This window comes from Thalia democratica, chromosome 1, assembly GCF_965202585.1.
Source record: "Thalia democratica chromosome 1, ktThaDemo2.hap1.1, whole genome shotgun sequence".
In the NCBI taxonomy this organism is placed as follows: Eukaryota; Metazoa; Chordata; class Thaliacea; order Salpida; family Salpidae; genus Thalia; species Thalia democratica.
The window spans coordinates 54,707,343-54,730,557 of record NC_139165.1 but is presented as its reverse complement, the minus strand read 5'-3'; the positions used below and the strand labels follow the sequence as shown (position 1 = coordinate 54,730,557).

Below are 23,215 nucleotides of genomic sequence, written 5' to 3'. Positions count from 1 at the left end.
TTTAAATCTAAAAGTAAAATTTGAGGAAAAAGTTCATTTGAATAAAAATTCTCATTTCAATTTAAAAATTGTAAGAACTTAAAACTCAAATTTATAAAAAAGTAATACTAAAAATTAAGTACATTAGTACAGATTAATTTCATTTGTATATCTAAAATATGAGAAACTAATAACGATTAGTTGTAATCATCACTTCACTCTTATTCACTCATAAATTGTGATAATAATAGTTTCCCGAAAATTTGATAACATAAAAAGTTTATGTTTATTTCAGAGCTACTTTTACTAAAACATTTTTGTTCTAAACGCCTTTTAAAAATAGATAATACACAAAAAGAAGCATTATATTAATACATTTATGAAGTACTAAAAATCATAATGAAAGATGTAAATATATACTTTCAAAAAAAAAAAAGTATATTTATAGTTAAATTAATTGATATTGCTTAATATTAGTTAATTACTTAAGTTATTTGCGAGCATGGATCCCCTGTTGTGCTTTAATAGATGATAATTTTTTTTTATCTCAATAACAATAGTTTAATTGTTTAATGTAAGATAATTCAATTGTAAAATATCGGCACACTGCCAATTAAAAAGAAAGTTATATCGTCTCACACAAAAATTTTCTAGACCTCTAGTGTTCATATATGTATCAAATAATTTTAAGCAGTTAAGATATTGCTGTAAATTCTAATGTATCTATATTGTTATCAGTTTTGTAACTTTCTGAAAAAGCTGTTATATCATCTTTAAAAACAGTTTTTTTAAACTTTCTTGCAAAATTTATTTACAAACTAAAAACATTTTACTGACTTAGATATGTTTAAAAAAAAAAACTTTTGTTTTATCAAGCATACAGTTTAAATGAGAGACAAATTTGAAAAATATAAACTTTCCTAATTAGCATGGCTTCATCATAACAAAACTAATTATAGAATTCAATATAAGCTTAAAAAAATTCAAACGTAAGTAAGATGCTAATACTCAAGTATTTTTGTTATTAACAATTTCAAATTTAAATTTAAAGCTTAACTTAATAACTTATTGAAAATACTTAAAAAGAAACTTTATAACCAACACCTTTAAAAACTCATACATTATATTTTAAATCTTAAAGCACTTTTGATAAAAACAATATGTAGAAAAAGTAGAAATTGTTTATTCTGCTAAATTGCTCAAAGTTTACAAGGTTGAAAAATTTTTAATAATTTTCGTACAAATCATAGAAAATTTAATAAAATATCTTTTACACTTATAACAATGAATAAAACATTTTTTTAACTACAAACATTTAAGACAAAAGAGGTAATTTTATGATTATCTTAAAAGTATTTGCATAATAAAACCGTTCAAATTAAAGAAAAATTGCAAAAAATTTTACTACAAAAATAAAATAGGCTACAGAGCAACATAAAACTAAAGAACAACTTTAAGCAAAAACTTCAATCAGTATAATAAGCTAAAAATGTTAAAAATTATTGCAGAACTGAATTTTAATATTATTACCCAAACTATTTTAACTGAATAATTTGATCCTAGTTTAAAATATATAAAGCTTTTTATTGCTATTCAAAAAATTGTTTTTATACCACTCTAACACTTAAAAGATAGACCAGTGTCTTTTGTAGATATATACTTGAAAGTTATAAACAAAATTATAATGCGTTGTTGTTGCTGTAATCAAACTAAAATCTGTTTTTCTACAGAACATTTTTAAATTATTCATTCACTACTAAAAATGTATTATAACTAAAAACAAACGTTTTTTACAGCTTAATAAAACTAACTTTTAATTGCAAAAACACTAAAAATAAATTTTAACTTAAAATAAAATTGTAAGACAATCATTTTTAAATATATACATTGTTAAATAATAAAACGATGAGATGTTCACGAAAAGATTTGTGTTACGTACACTAAAATATACAACGTAATGTATTTTACACCCTTAATATCAAAACAAGTAAACCCTTTTAAAAATCAAAACAAATATTGCAGTAATTAAAAATTTATTCGACTGGTGTTTTTCTCATTAAACTATTAACTAAATTGATAAAATCATTAATGTTTCTTATATCCAGTTAAGAATAAAAAGTCTTTAGGAAGAATTACAAATTTTGTATTTTTTGTGATAAACACAGATAAAAACTTTATGAGCTCTATCAAATTTTTCATTGTTAATTTATAGAGAAACGCATCAGTCGAACACAGTTCAAAGTACTTTAACAGTTGTTTTTATAGACATGTTTAGTTATTTTAGGTTCTTAAAGTCGAAGTTCACCACTTTGAATATCTTTGTAAAGCTGCTTTGTAATTTTCATATAGCTTTTAGACTTATGGTTGACTACATAAAATTCAGAGTCCTTGTTTGACTCAGGATTAAATCCATTAGACTTTAAAACGGCTTTTTTAAGCTTGAAGGTTCCAGTAACTTCCAAGTCTTTATCAATTCTAGAAAAATGTGATATTTTATTGTACAAAAGTACTTTTTCTTTAAAAAATATTTTTTTTTTGTTTAAGAATTTTAAACAATTAAATAAACACTTTTATCATGTAAAAAAATACCTTATAAACACCGGTCTAGCATAATGAGGTAGATTATTTGATACAAACTGATAAAAATTGTTGAAATCAACGCTTGAACTGTCCATAATAAGTGCTATCATTCCTGCTCTGCCTTCATTTCCTAAAAAAAAAATTATAACAAATGAAAAAACTTCAAGGGCTTACAACATCTATGTACAAATTAATCTAGTTAAATGTAAAATAGTATTATAGCAACGTAAATACTAACACTATTATAGCATAAAAAAATAAAGTATATTTAAATTAAATATTATTATCTGGATACTATTTCATATGCCAAATATTTATTTATGTCAATTAAATGCAATCAAAATGTCTTGTTTTTTTTCTTGTTAGAAAATAATTGCAAATAAACATTTTATTTAAAAACAGAGACATTATTGAAATCAATGACAAGCTTTTACCTTAAAAAATATAAAAACATCAATACCTTACGAATTCTATTAAAGGAGAAAAAATCAATATACAACACAGTATCATTTAGGTTTAAAAAACAGAACAGCAAGCTAAAAAAATAGAACAGCAAGTTACTACTCATAACGTACTTTTTACTTAGAGCTTGCGCAAAACACCAAAAACTATGCTTTCTTTATAAATCTGTACAAATATACTATTGACTTTGAGTAAACAATTGTGTTTAATAAATGAATGTTTCAATACAAGTTTGCTTTTAAGCATTTACATTTTTTTTTCATAAAAATTTTAAACTTATGATAGCCTGTGAAAGACTATCTCTCTTACATTCAACCAATTGTTACTTATAAAAGAATACCGGCCCAATGATTAATTTCTTTTTTTGTACAAATAATGTTTGATGTAAAAAAGAGTCATAATATCATTATTTTTTAAGAGCATTTAATTTATTTAAATAAAAAGACAAACAATATATTTTCAGCAAAAAAAAATAATTTTTTTAATTTTGTTTTTTAAAATAAATTGAATAGTATTAGTTACTAAAATTTCTGTTATTTGAATGTAATTAATTGATGAGATAGTTTTTCACACTAATATATAAAAATATTTCTGTAAGTTTTTCTTAAACAAGTTGTTAAAGAAAAAATAATATTTTACTAACTATATTATTAATTGCCTAAGAACGACATTTATAATATAACAAACCAGCTACTTCCACTCCGTAGCAGTTTGCGATTTTCACTTTAGGGAATCCACCAACAATGTCACCAACTTCATTGGTGGAAACATTTTCACCTTTCCACCTGTAAGTGTCACCCACCCTGTCGACAAAGTGCATGCAATACTGCTTATCTCTACACATGAGGTCTCCACTGTTGAAAAACTGGTCACCCTTCTGTTTGCATGCAAAACTAAACTTGATGAACACGTTTGTAACAAAAAGGTAAAAACACTTGATATCTTTGAAAAAATAACAAACTAGATGTATATGTCACAAGGAAAGTCTACTAATGCTTATTACTATGTTTGTACTATTTTTTCACAATAATTTAGTATATTTAAAAAAAAAAGTAACTAAAAATTCAACTTGAATACTAACTGATTACTTTACAGAAGGTTTTTTGTTTTGAAATTGGTGAGCACACTTAAAAAATAACTACTTTTTAAACTTTAAAATAATACAAAAGCATAAAAAAATAAATTTTTAGGATTTGTATTTGACGATATTTAGTTTATATATTTATAAACTTAGAATAAAATATATAAGACAAAAGAATCTAGTTGTTGTACTAAACTGTTTTATTGTTAAAATTATGTTATAAAATTTATTATTGTATATATTTAACGTATAATTAAATCTTAAATGCTATTATTTTATAAATTAACTATACTCTATAAGTCTATAGAGTAAAAACTTTGTGACTTATACTTAAAGCATTTCTTTAGTCAAATTATTATCAAGACAAAGAATTTCATTAAAGTTTCTTACTTTAAAAACATCCTTTATAATTTTTTTATCAGTTAATTTTTTTGCGCCTTTGTATGAGGAAATTTCAAAATTTCGTTTAATTTTTCCTATGACTAATCCAGTTTCGTTAAAGCTTGCTTCAATTGTTCTGTTTTAGTAAATTTTTCAGTTTCACAATAAACAAAACTTTAGTGAACTTGTAAGGTTGATTTTTAATAAAAAATTTCATGCAGAAAAGTAAAATATAAATTTAAAATTTTTAGAAAAAAGTTGCAACTTGTCACGTTTGTTTAAAAATCGAAAAGCAAAAATTTAACAAATCTGTTCAATTTTAGTATGTGCCTTTTTTAATTAAAATTACTTAATATAATTATTTTTTATTGATTAAAACTACTACAGAAAGTATTTAGGACCTTCATTAATATTTTTTTTATTAATATATTTAAAAGTCTAAACAAAGTGTTGCTACAGTTTTGGAGTTACATGCTGTTTCTAGTTTGAATAATTTTGTGTTCTTATTCGAATTTAAAAATTAAATATATTAAAAGTAATATACACACTTTAAAAACAAACCTTCCATTTTTATCTCTAACAACTTCTTCCGTTTCAGTATTAAACTTCACTACGTAAATATCACATATGAACTACAAAATTATACTAAATTAAAGAAGTTTAGTATTCAACAATATTAAACAACTTTACTGTAAATATTGTTCGAAATTTGTGCAATTAAGCTAGCAAACATGTATTACAAAATAACTATCAGTGCAAACAAATAAGTTTATTTTTTGCAAACTTAGTCATTTATAGGTAACTTATTGTAAGTGTAGACATTAAGCTACAAAAAAATTAAATTGTTGCAAAATTTAAAGTTAAATTTCTAGTAAATTCATTATAAGGTCATTATATTATAGGTCACGGGACTTGTACTACATCAAAATAACATTCATAACTTTAAAACCATTAATAAACTTGTATTAATAGAAACACTTTAATTATTTTTTTCAAATCATAGATTTTTAAAAAACATGTATTTAAAACCTACTTCATCTATAAAGTAACAAATTACAAGTTTTAATTTGTAAATGTTTTATGTAATATTTATTAACGATATTTTTTTTTAAATCAAAATTAAACAAATTCGTTGGAACATTTAAACAACAATTTTGAAAAGCACTTAAATATTTAAAACTAAAGACGTTTCTCTGTTCTTTGGATAGCACAACTCAACGGAGCTCTAAGAAATATAAATGCTTCAAAGAACATAAGGTAAAAAAGGTACAAATATGTATTTACTAAAGTTATGAACAGCTGCCTTATAGTACCATGCTATTTACTAATTATTTGTTGGTTTTATTTTTAGCCGTTCTAATTAGTACTAATACTTTAGGAACTTATATTGTTACAAATGTAAACAGGTTGGGGTTAACTTAAATTGTTAAAAGATAGACAAGCTGTTTGTATATAGAAAGCCTGTGCTAAAAAAAAAACAAAACCGTGTTATTTATTTTTCTCGCATACAAAAACATCAGAAAAATTTTTTGCTGGAGGCTAATATCAAGTAGATAGCATAATATCATGACGTAACTATCAGTTTTAGAATCTGTTATACAAACAATTTAAATTTTGTTTAAAACCTAAGCATCTTTTTAAAATTAGTTGATGTTTTATTTTATTTTGGTTTTACCATGAAATACTTATCATAGACTATTTCTGTTTTACTTTGTTTTAAATATTATAAGTATACTACATAAAGTTTTAGGAAATAATCTTTTAACTACTATAGTAGTATTTTACTAGTTTTGTTCAAAATTAATGGTCTTAATAGTTATACCTTTACATTTGCAAATTAACACATTATATAAATAATTAAAAAAAAAATTAGTATACGTTGTTAATGCTAACTATTAATATAAATTTGTTTACTTATTTAAATAATTTATATATTTTTGTCATTATAATTATTTCACAAAGTCGTAATTTTTTTTGCCACCGAAACGTAGTAGTGAATAAACTATCTTATTTGCACTAGATTATTATTTAAATCTGTATTATTACAAAAAACACACATTTATGCCTCTTTATATCTTTTCTTTTTTAAAAAATCAAATTTTTGAGAACTCAATAACATTTTCCTATTCATTATCTATAGAACAGAGAAATGTCAACAATTTTTATAAACTAAATATGTTTAAAAACTTTGTTATTAACTTTTGAGTTGTTATTATTAAAAACAGTATAATAAAAATTACAATTAAATCTTATTAAAAAGGTTAAATAATTAAAACGTATATATGTTATTTTACATAAAAATATTTTATCTACACTAAGTTTTAAAAGTATAAAACAAGCAAATAAAAGGTAAATCAATTATTATAATAAAACAACTAGTCTTAAAATAAAAAAAATATTTACTACGCTTGTGTAGAACTTGAAACAATAAACTAATAATCTTATTTAATCATTAAGTAAAACATTAATAACTTGTGTTTTTTCCAAAAGATTACCAAGTAAAACTTATTAGATTAATTCGTCAAAGCAATTCAAGTATTATAACATAAAAAATTAATCTTGGAAAAATATGAAGCAATAAAATTTTAATAAAAGTATAAGAATATAAGAAACAATTAACAATTAAAAAATTAAAAGCTTAATTCTTCAAAATATTAAACTTTAAATTGTTTCATTATCTTTAAAATCTTATGTTCTTTTTTTTTAAATAATAAAACTTTATTTGTAATGTTTTTTTTTACTATTTTCTTTCATTGTAAACTTTGTTTATTTAAAGTTGCATGATAGTAGTTAAAATCACTAAATGTAGTTTTTTAGTAAAACTAAAATCTATAACTTTTCTAAGCGGTTTCAAAACTATTTTATGTGATATGTACTGAACCTTTTAGTTATTCGGTTTCAGAAATTCAGAATTAAAAGTTTTAATAACAGTGTTTTAATTAAACTTTTACTAAAGTAATTTATACCAAATTTAAAAAAAATACTTAACAATCTTCAATCTAAATGATCAAAAACAAAAACCTGATACAATGGACTCAGTGTACCAACACAACCGAACTTGTTAAAGTAATTGATAAACCCGATATTTCCTTCCGTAGCAGCATACAACTCATACACATGGATGTTATTTCCATGCCTATCAAGCAAAACTCTCCACACATCTGGTCTCATACCGTTTCCTATTACTGCTCGCACTCTGTGATTCATGTCTTCAGCAGGATTCTTTATTTTAAGAATTAAATGATGAGTAAACTTGGATGTTGTCTTTAATATAAATTGCACTACAAAAACTTAGCAAAGTTTTTAAAGTGTTTTTATACTACTTGATAGATACTATACTTTATTTTAGCACATGATACAACATAATACAACAATACAAAGATGAAAAAGTAAAAATTACTTCATCAGTATAACAAAAAGAAAATTTTTAAATACAAACTATACTCATAATTTTTTAAACTGTATCTTTAATATAACCGGACAAACGGGAGGTTGGTTGCAAACGTATCGCATTGTTTCACCAATGTACTGCACGACTGTGACGTTGTATTTCCTGCAGTCATCCCACAATTGACTCGCTGAAAATTTCTTTCTGATCACAATCATGCAACCTACAAAAGTTATTTGATAACTTTGTATCAATATAAATGACACCTACTTATAATACAACTAATATAAAGAAAAACTAATTAGTACAGAAAAACTAATATTGTTTGATAATTTTTAGTAAAAAGTTATAACTGTAAATAATTTTTATATGACTGTTTTTATAAAACAACTTTTTTTTAATGGATTTGTTTTACATTATTTTGTTAAACAATTTAAACTCTTTGTTTGTGTATATATAAAAATGTATAGTTATATAGAACTCACTACAAAACGACTTTTAGGTCAAAAAAATGTTATAAACCATATAAGTAGTTTTATTATAATTTAGCTTAAAATAAGAATGGCGAACTTATTTAAAGCATAAGCTTCTTTTAGGTAACTAAAAAATAAAATAAAATTTTCAGCAATTTTTTTTTATACTTGCTTTTGTCGAGTTTAAACTAAAATTACAAAATTAATAGCCTAAAAAACTTTTACAAACTGTTAACACAATAAAGCATATTTTTCCTTAAATGGAGATGAAATAAGATGTATTAGAAATTATAAAAACTTAGTTTATCTAAATAATTTTAAGCAAAAAGAAAGCATAGGTAAGAACTGCAACAGCCAAAAAAAGATAAAATATTACGAAGTTACGATAAATGTAAAAGCTTTTACTAATTGAAACTATTCAAAATAGAAAATTATATTTAGACAATCTCAAAAATTTAAATAAAACAAATAACCATGAGCTAACGCTGATGATAGTCCAATGCCTGCTGCGGCGGCATGATAAAGGGGAAGTGGTGTGTAAATAATGTCATCGTGAGTGAGTCTCATAGTAGTGCCAACAGCACCAGCCTTCCATGCACGTTCCGAACTCATGTTGACTGCTTTTGGCAGGCCTGAACGAGTTTTGATCGTTACAAAATGTAAAATTTAAACCTTAAAAATATTTTATATAACAATAACCCACCTGCTGACTAGTATACTTTAAAACTAGCGAACAATTGGTAATAAAATCACTAAAACTCGCTGGTAATTTTACTAGCGTACCTAATGAAAATTTAAATCTGATAAAAAATGCCTGTAAATCAGTACTCTACGAACAAGGAAATCTATTACGCAAGAGAGCAAATAACACTAGCTCTTTTTTGAAGTAGCGTGGGAATCGTTTATGGGTGCAGAATTATGCGAACTGGTAGGACTTTCTACTTTGACTGGTTGAAATATATGGTTGGGTTAGAAAGAGTTGGGTTATAAAGAGACGATAGTCTAGATGTCACAGTGGGCCCAAATCGCGTTTAAATGGAAATAGGGATTGAATTCTTTAAAAAATCAACATTTGTAAATCTTTACAAATATTTAATATTAATCTAACCTTGTATCTGTTAAGTTTTCAAAACTAAATAAATACTTCTAACAGATTAAAAGTTATTGGACTTTAAGTAGTAGCTCTTATAAAACTATTTCGCTCTATGCACTTTTTAATTATAAATATCTTTGTTTGAAAATAAAATATAAGGCAAATTAAACATGTTAATCCAACTGCCCGGAATTTTTCATATTGTAAAAAGTTTACTAGAATGTCGATAAAAATAAATAGAAGATAAACTTTTTTTTTACGAAAAACAGCTTAATGAATTTTTTAATCTAACAATTCTTTGAAGTACCTTTTTTAAACTTTGAAAAAAGTAATAAAATACTTTAAATTTAAAGTAGTTTTTTAATAGTTTCTTATTTAAGCGTTAATTCTATATTTTAAAAGACAGCAAAATTTGAACTAATTAAAAGCCCCTCAAATTTACTCGCGCCAAGAGACATAACTTTAGTTATAGATGGAATTTTTTAGTTTAGCTTGAAGAACTAAATGCGCAAGAACCTTGGCTATCTACCCAAAAATTTTCACAATAAATTATTTTTTTTATATTTTCAGTTGCAGGCCCACTGTGGATGTTTTGCCTAATTCTTCTGACTTTAAAGTTAAAGATTAAAATACAAACGCATACTTCTTAAAGTGGGTTACAAGTAACTGTTAACCAATGGTGACAACTGACTACCTGGATGTGAAGCTCAACTTTTATGAATTCTCCTATATTTAAAAAAAAAAAACAAAACGCAAAAATTATATGTATTAACAAAAATCTATTCATCCAAAAAATATTATAATATAAAACAAATACCAAATGTAATCAATCAACCTTTAAATAAAAGATAAAATAACGAAGAAAAGTTCTTCAAGACAAAACATGATTACGAACTAATATTGAAAAACCTGAGCAAAAAACTAAAATGAAGAATAAAAGAAAACGAAATACAGTTTAGTATAATCCCCCCTTTGGCAATTCAGTTAAAACAAAATCGGTAGAGAACTTATAAATTTAGTATAAAAAAACGTTTCAACAAAACCTACCCACTTTCAAAAATCTTCAATAATCATAATATGCGAATTAGCTACTCATGTACGGCTAGTTTGTGGAGAAAGCAAAGATTTGTAGAGAAATTAAAAGCACATGATCAAAAAACATTAAACAAAATAATTAAATTCAGAGTCAATGTAATTGGGTTGGTGGCTGTTAATATGATTTAAAAGGGGGCAATTACCGTTTGGAGAACATCATTTACAAGGCAACAGTTAACTATAACCTCGAAAAGAAGTTCTACATCGGCTTATGCTCAACTTAGTTCAAATTCATAATTAATTTAGTAAAGATGCTTTCCATGAAAAATATTTTAAATGTAATGTGTATGAAATAAAGACTGAGCTCTCTTTATTACCTGTGCAAGAACATTGATTTCAGAACAACGTAGAAGGTAAAAAACAGAGTACAACCTACAGCCGATATAATAATCTGGGTTTAGGCTGAGCTTTAAAAAATCAACTAACGTATTGTATGCGTTAAACGAGATGGTTGTTTAAACAAGTGAAACGAATTTATATTGTTTTGCCGACAAATGAATACGCTTCTTTTTAAGTTCTACAAATTAAAAAAAAGTTGTAGTCACTTAATTTTAGTTTTGTAATTTTAATTGTTTGTTCAATTTTTGAACAAAAGAAAGTTCAATTTTTGCACTGGTACGCTTCTTATACAAAATTTTATAATTAAGTCATAATGTTGTTTAGATTTTTTTTGTGTAATTCGTTCACTAATGTTATGTACATTCGATTAATTTCGAATTAAAACAGCTTAGGATTGTAGCGAAGCATATATGAAACAGTTGTACTGTTATTTTTGAATTCAACAATTTGCATTAAATTATTTAAAAGCCCTTCAAGTATGCTTTATTGGAAGATGATTTAGTTTATCTAAACATATTATTTTCTATCATATATGTATTGTTGTTATACTAGCTGTTTACATTACCGAAAACAATTTATATAAAACCTGTGTTATTAATTTTGTTCAAAATGCACTTATTAATTATTCAATTATTACGTAATATATATTTTTTATAACTTTGTTACTGTACTTAGAAGCTTGTCTTTAATTGAATAAAATACTTGGCTGTGGACGCGTGCTGAACGCAGAAACAGTTGTTCCAAGAGAAGTTTATTTTTGTCCAACTTTATATATATATATATATATATATACATATTAAAAGATTTTTTTAAAGTTTTGGTCGATAGTGCTCGACAAACTGAATTGGAGCTAATTATTTAACTGGACTTTATCAAAAACAGTAGATTTATACGACCGTTATGTATATGAGATATATAACCTCATATAGTCATCAGCAGTGGCGTCGCGTGGTATTTTTATTAGGTGGTGCAGAATTTTAAAAAAAATCCCCTACTTTAAAACTCTTTTTTATCTTAAATAAAGACTTTTTTCTATAACAATTTTATCATCTACTTAAGAATTATTTTACTGAAATTATTTTATACAGTTTTAATTTAACTAAAAGTCATCTTTTATCAATATAAAAAATTCATATTAATTTTTGAGATATGGTAGTTCACAGTCAGAGGTACAAAAGACTCCTTATTAATATAATATAAACTCGAACAACAAATAAATCAAATCACTATAATAATATCTTTTTTTTATAAGTTGGCCTTGAAATCTTTAGATGTTTCTTTTATAAAACAAAACTATTTGCTAAAATAGATATTTAAAACACTAAGAAAAAAAAGTTATAACAAAAGTAATTACTTTTTGTATATACAAAAATATATATTGATGCTTAAAAATTTTAAACTTCTCTTCAACAAAAGTATAAAACTTTCTAAAAAGTAGGATAAAAAGTTTGATAAAAATTGCTTTAAAAATTATGGATAATATAGGTTTTCAGTAAAATTGTATTTTTTTGGTGTTTTGGTTTGCTCCTTGTATAATAAATCATTGTACTCTCTGCCTTTGACCAGTTGTATCTAAAAGTTTAATTGGAAATTTCAAGTTTATTAAAAGTAACTATTAGCTTTCTGAAAACGTTAAAATAAGAACAACATGAAAAAAGAGCCTATACACCCCTTCCCCCCCACCTTACCCCTCAAAATTTTGCACAATTTTTTTTACAAACATTTAGATTTTTATTAACTTTTTTCTAAATTTAATGTTTTTTTGTTGGAGGTTTAAAATTCAATAGTTCTTTAAGGGTATCTTTTCTTTATTTAAATTTAATTTGTTTTCATTTTGATGACAGTATTTTTCTCAGGAGCTCAACTTTTTTAAGTTTAGTTGGTGAGGCTGTTGACTTTTTAAGAAATTTAAAGATAAATTATAAATATGTAACCATTATAACATTAAAAAAATTGGTTAGTTAGTTTTCATGTGGCCATAGGGGTAAAACACTTATTTTTTAATTATAAATAAGCTTGTTATTTTCAGAGTAAAAAACTAAAACTGCTTTAGTCAGCCTGAATATTTTTCTAATTTGGTCAGTTTTAATTTATCTTGGGTCATCTTTATTTTTTTTTTAATTTCTAAGTTATCCTGATTATGAGGCAAGGCAACCATGTTTCAGCAATTTTATCTAAAATTTTTTCTTTGTTAATAAAAAAATTAAACCAAAAGTCATATAAAGTAGACTAAATTCTCCTAAAATGTTAAACTACTCTAAGTAATCAAAATTTCTAAGTTAAAGCTATTTACTTTATTTAAATATGTGACTGTATCAATAATACTAATTTTTATTTAATATAAATCTAAATTATTTTTCTGTAAGAGTAAACTAGAAGTTTATAATAAACTTCTTAACATTTATTTTCAGCACTCAAATTTTATATTTAAATATAACTTAATTAAATATCTTATTAACTTTATGATAACAATAATCAGTTATAGTTAAGTTTATGTATGCAAATTTAAATAAAAAAACAAATCTTTAAGACTTTGGTGATTTAGGTTTTTTGTCTATTTTTTTCAAAATATGTAATTTATGACAAGTTTTGTTCTTTTATTGTTTCTTTTTAATAGAAGTGATCTTTTAAATTTAAAAAATCATGGGGGTACATAAACTTAAGTTTAATCCTTTGCACTTTGCAGTAGCTTAGCTTTGTTTTTAATTTATGTTGACAATAGCTTGTAGATGATACATAAGCAAGTCCTGTTTTAGGGAATTTTCAACTTAACTTACTTATTGAAGAAATTTTGCTTTTTTGAGTTCATTTGCGGCAGTCAGCTAAGAGTTTGCGGCAGTGAAGTGGGCAAAATGGTCGTTTTCAAAATTAGAGTTTTAAAAGAGATTTCGTTTAAAAAATAACGAAAACGTTATAGATACTTATTTTTTTTCTTACAAAATTTCAAGGTGGTGCAGTTGCGGCAGTGCAACACCCCACGCGACGCCCCTGGTCATCAGTAAAGCTAAAGTTTATTAACAGTGTTTAACAGAAATGTAGAATTTGTAAATTTTATAATAATTATGACGTAGTAATAATGAAGGTTTTTTTGTACAGTATGTTAAGTTTGAAAAAAATAGGCTGATCTTGTTAGTTTAAGAATTTATGCATTTTAAAAAGTTTGGAAAGGTTGTATTAGAAAAATGTTTTAAACTGTATTGGAAAAATATGTTTTAAACTATTCGTGTTCGCGGCTTAGTTTTACTTTGATGTAATATTAAGTTTGTTTTAATTTTGCTAAAAAAGTATTTTGGTATGAATGCATATATTTTGTATTTCGCTTTTTTTGTTTAGCGTTATGTCCTTGTCTGATTTATCAATTTCTATTTTTTCTAAGTTGCAAAGTTTGCAGCCGAATTTAGTATTGAATTTCGTTTTTGTACTGTTTAGTATTTCCCATTTAATTTTGTAGTCTGTATTGTTATCTTTTAAATTCAAAATGTAGTTTGTCAGTTCTTTTGTATATCTTTTGTTAATGTTGTTGAATGAGTTGTGGTTTCTATATCTTTGTTTGAAAGTATTTCCTTTAGATCCTAAGTACTGTTTGGTTATTTTATCTGATGTTAAGTTGCTCTATATATAATGTTTGAAACTAGACATCGATTATTAAAGGACAAGGTTCTTTGCGGCAACTGCAAAGTTTATCTTTTGTGTTGCTTTTATCGTTTATATTGTTTTTGTTGAATATTTTATTGTTGTGTGCTATTATTCTTCTTCTAAATGTACAATTAATTTTAGTACTGTAGTACATGCTGCAAAAGTGTAGCAACACAGGTAGGGAAACGATTCCTAGAGATTGTGGATAAAAACTTACTGAAGACCATTCATATAGTAAAGTTTTTAACAGGAAGACACTAAGTGTTATATTCCTGTATGCAAAACATGAGACAACTAGTAATGGCACACAATGTATATATATATATATATATTCTTAGAGCTTTTTGAGACTCCGTAGATCTGTTCTTAAATTTATTTGAGAGCAGTGAAACGCCGTTAGTTGAAATAAAGTTTTAGCACAAGAACATCTGTGATATACATTCCGATAAGCTTAGCTTATCAGGATCTCCAGGATTTAACGCCTTATAACGTTACATCTTATATATATATATATATATATTTATTTATTTAATTATATAAAAACTATAATTCAAACAGCTGTTTCACACATTGAAATGTAAAATTTCATGTGATCTTCAGTGAGTTGTAGTTTATTATAATAGTGAACAGAAATTTCGATTTTAGAATTTTTTATAGTAATTATGACGTAGTAATGGTACAGTTTATTGTACGATTAGTTGAATTTGAAATACGCTGTAAATGTTATTCTATGCTTTTTAGGAAAGTTTAAAAAGGTTATTTTGGAAAAATGTTTTAAGCTATTAGAAAAATTTTTTAGGCTGTTGGGAAAAATGTTATAAATGCTATAAAATACTCGTGTTTGCCGCTTCGATTTTATTTTGTTTTAATATTTAGTTGGTTTTAATTTTGTTAAAAAAGTATTTTTGATAATGGATGCATATGTTTTGTCTTTCGCTTTTCTTGTTTAGTGTTACGTTCTTATCTGATTTTTCGATTTCTATTTTTTCTAAGTTACAAAGTAAGTTACCGAATTTAGTATTGAATTTTAATTTTGTCCTGTTTAATATTTCCCATTTAATTTTGTAGTCTGTATTGTTATCTTTTAAGTTCCATATGTAATTCGCTAGTTCTGTTGTGTGTCTTTTGTTAATATTGTTGAATGATGATTTGTGGTTTCTGTATCTTTGTTTAAAGGTATTTCCTGTCGACCCTATATACTGCTTTGTTGTTAGTCAAATAAACTGTACGTATATGTTTGCTTTTTATTGATTGAACACTTGGCTGACGAAGCATTTAGAACGCTATATCAGTTGTTCCAAGCAAAAATTTACTTTCGTGTATCTTAACTTATAATTGACACCTACATAAAGTAGAGAGCCTCTCTTACCATCAACGGACTTAATATAAGTTAAAAATACATAGCATATAATTATTAAATTGAATATGGGAACTAAAGGACGCAAACGAAGACTGTAGTTTAAAATGAGAAATACTTTGCGGAACTAACTAAAACAAAACCGAAAAATGTAGCTTAGAAAAATACGAACTTGAAATACTTTAAAAGAATCATTGCTAAATTAAAAAAAAAGAAAGACAGCAACCCTGTCTTAAAAATCAAAGTATTTACTTAGAAAAAACTTAAAATATTAAAAAATATCAAAAATAGCAACAAAACTAAACTAAAAATAAGAACAAACAATACAAAACAAAACATAAATTAACTTGTACAGAAAGTGTTTTTAAGATTAGCTACCTAAATTTATTCAAACTTATTTGACACGTCATAATTTGTATTTTTTTTATTCTTTAAAAAACTTGCTATAAACTTTGTTATGGTTCTGATAATACGCTTAAAGCAAAGATTTATATAGATATATATTTATAAAATATAGAGTTATGTTTATTGTTACTTATTTTTTAAATCTAAAATCAGATACTTAATGATTCTTAAAGTGAATAAACTATAACTGCAAGAAAGACATGGCATTTGTTTAAAACTCTGTTTTATCTAAAATAATTAATTCAAGTAAAATAATAAGAAAACCATATATTTAAAAATTTTAATAAATAAATAAAGAATAAAATTGTTTAAGAAATTTATTTTGCTAACCTGTAGTTCCAGAAGTGTATATGTAGCAACTGGGTTCTTTTGGTGTAAATTCTCCTCGCCAAGACTTTGGGATGTTTGATGTACTTTGATTCTCTTAAAACATGAATATAAAATTTTAATGAAGTTTTATTGTCTAACAGATCAGTAAATGAATGAAATTAATAAAATTATTTCAAATGTTACAAATTTTTATATAAACACTAAGTTTATTACCAATAATTTCATTCAAATTTTTAAATCCGCTGTTTTTGATAGCACTGTAAGTATACACAGCTATTCCTCTAGAAGCTAAATCGTCTTTTATTTCTTTAACTGCCTGAAATTGTTTTTAAATACCACACATACATCGTGTATTTTCAATATAAATTAAAAATTTGTTTAATTTTAAAGAGTAGTAAACATTAAGTACGTTGAAAAATTAAAACAAGTTAAAAGAACTTTAAAAACTTATGAAAAATAAATTAATTAGTATATCATAAATTTTCTTAACTTGATTTTAAGTAAAAAAATATTATACCTCAACAATAAAATCATCGTTCCCAGTAATAAGTACTTTAGCTTCAGAAACATCAATGCAATGTAACAAAGATTTAGTTTTAAGTTGATAATTTATAAACGCTGTAGTTGCTCCATTTGCAGTGGCTGCAGCCCAGATTGCAACAAAACTTGGCTCATTCATCATCATCAGTGATATCTTTAAAACAAGTATATTCATTATTTTTCGTTGTATAATCTATAGTTCAGAGGCACTTAACTAAAAATAGTAAAAAAACAGATAGCATAGACTCCTTAAAATTTACATAACTTTGTATAATTAAAATAAAATCTTAATACATGAGATATTTTCAAACTAGACTAAAAAACATGTCAAAATTATGAAACATTTACTTTAAAATGTATTTTACAAAACTAAAGCTTTCAAATTTAACATTTGACTGATATAAAACAACCAGGAGCTATACACTAATAGATTAGTAAAACTAGATACATCATTTTATTTTTATAAAAGTTATTTAAATCAAAGTTTATACTCTAAAAGCAGTAAACTATTTGTTTTTTGTCAAAAAATGAAAAAACTTCAGAAAATTCCAAAAAAAAGTGTTTGTATATTTTTCAAAAACACTATTTGTATTGATTAATGTTAAAAAAAAAAAAGTAATATTAAATTACAATTGTAATCTATTTTAAAGAAGCTGTTTTTTTTGTAGATTTAAGGGCATATAGAGTTAAATCTTTTTTTTCTTTTATAAAAATAAAAATTGACTTATATTTTAAAGTCTAGAGTATATACCATACTATACTTTTTATAGAACAAATAAATTTCAATTAAATTTATGACAAGTTTTGTAAAAAAATATGATACAACCGTATGGAACCAAAAGTTTTCAAGGCCAGTTTTCTTGGAATTTTGAAAAATTTATTAAAAATCTATCTCCTCCTTATTTTTTAAAACAATTCAATTTAAATTTTCAGGAATTTTTTTTTAAATATTACAAACAACTTGTAGGAAACGGATTTTTGATAAAAAATGCTATAAATTATGACTAAAATTTTGAAAAATCAACTTTTTTTGTTGATGTTTATTAAGTTTATTTTAGAAAAACTAAAAAATTTGTTTCCTATAAGTTGTTTATAATTTGTTAAAGATTACTCTGAAAACGTTCTAAAACAATTGCTCAAAAAATGAAGGAGGAGGTAGATTTTTGGTGAAATAGTCTATTTATACCAGGGTTTCCCAAAGTGGGCGATATCGCCCCCCTGGGGGCGATAATTAGTAAGGGGGAGAAAAGGGGGCAATTTTTTAAATTTTGGGCTGTCATAAAATTTTTACTTTTTATCTTGCTATGTTACTAGTTTTAGCTTTCTATTAAATATTTGATCCTGAGATAAAACTTAAACAAAAAAATTTATCTTGTTTATGTAAAATATAAAGAAAAAATCAAGTACTTATGACTCCTACTTTCAAGTAAATTACATATTTTCATTTATATGTAATCTTATTTGACAATTACATAGATCATAGACGATCGGAATCCCTCTCACCATTTTATAACCTGACATATATGTTATTTGGGATCATAACTGGTTTGTAAAAATCTATGTTATCAATTATCAACTAACACCTCATGATATTTTCAATTGTTTTTTGAAAAGTCACTTAGTTAGACTAAGAAATAAAACTATACAGGGTTGCCAATTTACCTAGAAACCTGGAATTTGGCAATTTAGGCAAAAAAACAACCTAAAAAATCTGGAACTTTTTACAATTTCAACATATTATATAGTAAAATTTTGATTTGACACAAAAAAGCTATCATATAGATAAAAATATGGATCCCTTCGAGGCAGATCTTTTTGAAGTAAACGACTTACAGGAAACCTTCTTAGACTTACAAACTGACCTTGAACTTAAAGTAAATTTTTCTAAAGAACCATATGAAAGCTTTTGGACTCAAAAAATAAGGCATAAGTATCCAATCATTTAAGAGAAATTTAGATTGTTGTTTATAGTTTTTCTTTCTAGCTATGTTGTTGAAAAAATTTTCAGTTCATTGTCAACATCTTGAGCAAAAGATTTAATCTAGATATTTGTAAAGGAGGCTTTATTTTACTAATTAAGAATCAGATTAGAAAAACTTGCAAGCAGAACCTCATCCTTAACATTATATTAGACTTCAATAGCAGAAATTATTTTATGAAAGTTTATTTTATTTTATTTGATCTTTTAAAATACTTCTTATTAAACCTGGTTTGTATTGTATTTAAGTAGTCTTTTTATAATAAAAAAATTATCAAGTTATTTATTCTACAACAGGTTTGCATAATGCCTAATAAATATTAATTAAGGTAGACTTTCTCTTGAGTTCGCACTTTTTACCCAAAAAAAAGTGCAAATTTATATTTTCTTAGATTTAACTTAAATAAAGTCTATTACTAACTTAGTATTAATAAAACAAAAAATACATAATATTTAATATCTTATATAGATCTATTTTTTCAATGAATGTTTGTTTTATGTTTTAGTTGATTTCATGTTTATTCATAACGTTATTGCATATAACATATTTGAATTTATCGTTTTGTAAAAAAAAATTGGTAATAATTTTTGAGTTTGCATTTTTTGATTTTGTTCAAGGTGCGATTTCAAGCAGAAGTCTACTGTATTTATTAAATGGTTTATGTTTTAAATCTGTTAAAAGTTTTATTTTGACCTGGTTATTTTTGTAGTTTGTATTTGTCGTTTTACATTACACTAAAAGTTTTTATAGCGTAGTGATTAAAGTATTTTTTTGAAAGAAATTTATTTGACATATTTTTGTTATTACTTGTTTAATCTGTATAAATAAAAAAATCTTAATAACAATTAAAGTTTTTATTTCAATTTTTTTTTTTGGTTTTTATAGAGTATAGATTTGAAGTCTCTATATGAAATGACTTCAAATTTTTCATTTAAAAGATTCTTAAACTCAATTTTTTTTTCTAACTTGATTTATTATTGTTAAAAATCTATACATTAATGAATTTTAAACTATTAATACAACTGTTTTTTGTTTTATCTTAATTTTTAATATATTAGCAATTAGAATGTGTTGTTTATTTTAATAGTTGAACACTAGCTTTTAGTTTTTCACTACTTCTGGTAAATTATTATAGGCTAATAACTAACGGCTTAATTAAGTTACTTAGTATTAACTTCTAAATGACCCATTAAATAACTTGAAAACTACTTGTGGAAAATAAACAAAATTTAGTTTTTGATACTTAATCTTTTAAAATACACATTCAGTTTTGTTTACAGTTCAAAATAGTATTTCCTAGATCACAATAGTACTAAATCATTTTATTAAAATTTTTCTCGAGTTTTTTAATTTTCTTATATTTTATTTTCAACGAGTTCAAACTAGAAAAGATTTTTTAGTACATATGAATTGCTGATTACAAAAGTCGTTCACCACTACCCTAAATTTTTCATTAGTTTCAAAACAATACATATTTAAACAGATTACACAAGGCTTTTTAATAATTAAGTATTTTAATACACTTTACTGGGCTTATAAGAAAACAACTGTAACTTATTTTCTCAAGTCCTGTAAACTACTTTGAACACAGCCCAAAAGTGCGTGCATAAGAAATACCAGACTAAACTACATTTCAAACACAACATTTTCGGCTCAAAAGTTTGTACTCAAGAGAAAAACTACTTTGTAGAATCGTGGGGGGCGATTATTTTTCAAATTTCTGAAAAGGGGGCGATTTAGTAAATGAGTTTGGGAAACCCTGATTTATACCCTTTTAGTATGGGCTCCCCATAAAGAATCAATTGAAACTCTAACTTTGATCGCTTATATCTCAAAAGTTACTTTGATTTTTAATGAGCGGTAAAAAGTAACAAGTAGTTATGTAACATATGAGACTAGACTTTACAAAAATGTTTTTTACACCCCCTATGCCCTTAGTTCTTTTTTAACTTATATAAATCATTTTACAAACCGATTATATTTTGAAATTTAAATGAAGTCTTCATACTACACAAAAAATGACTAAACAATAGTAGTTCAAGCTTAAATAGCTAAAGCCAGTTTTGCTAAAAGCATATGTTGACTACCCTCTATAGTCTATATCACTGTATAAACAAGTCTTTTGCCGCCTGCAGTTGTTTCAAAATACTTGTAAATATCAACATAAAAATAATATTTTAAACTTGAATTGAAAATTAATTTGACCTGACGCATGTAACCCAGAAATATGCAATTCAGAATGCTACTTTATAATGATATTAAACATAATTAAATTTTTGTTTGTGCGCATACAAAAATCAAACAAATTATTAAGATTAAAGAAAATTAATTGAAAAATAATAATACATTTAATTATTTTTTATTTTACAATTCAGGTTTTTTGGCTCAAGCAGTAGATATTTACTATATTTGTAATTGATAGTTTTTAGTTGCTTTTTAATGTTTAGTGCATTAAATACAATTTATAGTTTAAGTAATACAAACTCATGCTAAATTACAAATAACAAACAACTAAAAATAATGAAAAATTGTAATTATTTTCTAACAAATTGAGATTAAAAAGCCAGTTTATTTAAAGAACTCTTTAAAATTAAATTTAATAATTTAAGTGTACTAACTATTTCAGCTCTTTGAAAAAAATTTACGAATAAAAACCTTATTTTTATAGTATATTTTTAAAGGTTTTGATACTGACTACTAAACCAGTCAGTGCACATTCAAAAAATTTATAAACTACATGTAACCTTGTAAGTGACTGTTATTATTTTAGTCATTAGTATTTCCATCTAGTCTAAATAAAAAAAAATCGATTATACTTCTTGAAAAGCCAGCACTTAAAATTTAACTACAAGAATTCATGATACATATATATCCAATTTTATACTAAAATAATAAAATACTTAAAATGAAACTTAAAAAAAGCTTAATTCTTTATTTACTTTAGTGTTTCTATTACTTTATATAAAAAACATCAAATAATACACATAACATAAAACAATACTTTTAATTAACATAAACTTTTAAAACCTTGTCAAATGGTTTTACTCCTATTTTGTTTAAAGCACGTGCATGCTGATTTGTCCATTGCAGCATTTCTCTAAATGTCCATTTTTCTTGTTCATAAGCAACAAAATTTTTATTTGGTAAAGTTTTTCCTTTTTCAGCTAACCTTAAGTATAAAACAAAATGAGTGTATTGTATATTTAAATTTGTAACAACAGATAAAAAAAAATTAATTAATATTTGTAAAAGGAAAGTCATAAAATAAAACTTGAGTTTGAACTACGACAACATTTAAATTGTATAAAAAGAGTATAGATATTTATAATAAGATCATACATAAATACATTTGTTTTATTATTGTTATAGTACTTATATTTAAAACTTTTAGGCAGATTTTTAAGTTTTCAGAAAAAAAAAAATATTAAGGAATCTTAAAATTAAAATATAATTAAGTTTTATGCAGACGTTATAAAATAAATAGGTTAAACATAAAACTAATTGAACAAAAACTTTATAAAAAGCATCATAAAAACATTTATCACCATACAAGTACTGTCTAAAAATATGTGTTTCTTAATTATGTAATTCCAGTTAAAATATATGTTTTAAATAAAATAATGCTAACCCATCATACATGAGATATTGCTTGTTAACAAAGTACTTATGAAAACGAAGTGCCTTTACTAGAGTAAAAAAAAGTAATACATCTTCATATACAAAAGGACAATATATTTTTATAAGCTGCCAAATAAAAAATATTCCAGCAAGCAAAGAAGTACCAATACAAACTTGATCACTTAAAGTATCTAACATTCTGTAAAAAAAATATTCATTTTATAATTGTGCTTATTTTTATTAAATACCTATTATAAGTACATAAGGTAGCTCTAACAAAAAGATAAAAATAAACACCAATGTTACCAATACTGAGTGCAATAAAAGTTTATATTTTACATTAAAGTATTTAAATAATATGCTTTTTTTTTACAAAAAACTCACACCTTAAAAACTATTATCTTATGTTAATAGAAAAATTTGTTACATGATAGATTTCTGTAGATATTATTTTTTTATTAAAAAATAAACTTATAATT

The 23,215-nt window shown here is 24.4% G+C and overlaps 1 protein-coding gene across 3 annotated transcripts; it reads right to left on the bottom strand.

Annotated features, from left to right (window-relative positions):
* Positions 1-1,319: 1,319 nt before the first annotated feature.
* Positions 1,320-22,875, bottom strand: LOC145848324 (long-chain fatty acid transport protein 2-like). 3 transcript variants are annotated; one of them, XM_082953867.1, is made up of 13 exons: positions 22,747-22,875; positions 22,146-22,287; positions 17,117-17,293; positions 16,813-16,915; positions 16,600-16,692; positions 8,818-8,976; positions 7,961-8,094; positions 7,505-7,705; positions 5,045-5,115; positions 4,493-4,619; positions 3,709-3,898; positions 2,569-2,689; positions 1,320-2,454 (listed from the first exon to the last, which is right to left on the bottom strand). In XM_082953867.1, exons 1-13 carry the CDS (start codon positions 22,755-22,757, stop codon positions 2,268-2,270), a joined length of 1,716 nt encoding a protein of 571 aa, XP_082809993.1. In that variant the 5' UTR covers positions 22,758-22,875; the 3' UTR covers positions 1,320-2,267. The 3 variants fall into 3 exon arrangements, with proteins under 3 accessions (XP_082809993.1, XP_082809995.1, XP_082809996.1); XM_082953869.1 differs by having other exon boundaries at positions 7,970-8,094; XM_082953870.1 differs by having other exon boundaries at positions 22,146-22,282; positions 22,747-22,866.
* Between the last annotated feature and the right edge of the window lie 340 nt (positions 22,876-23,215).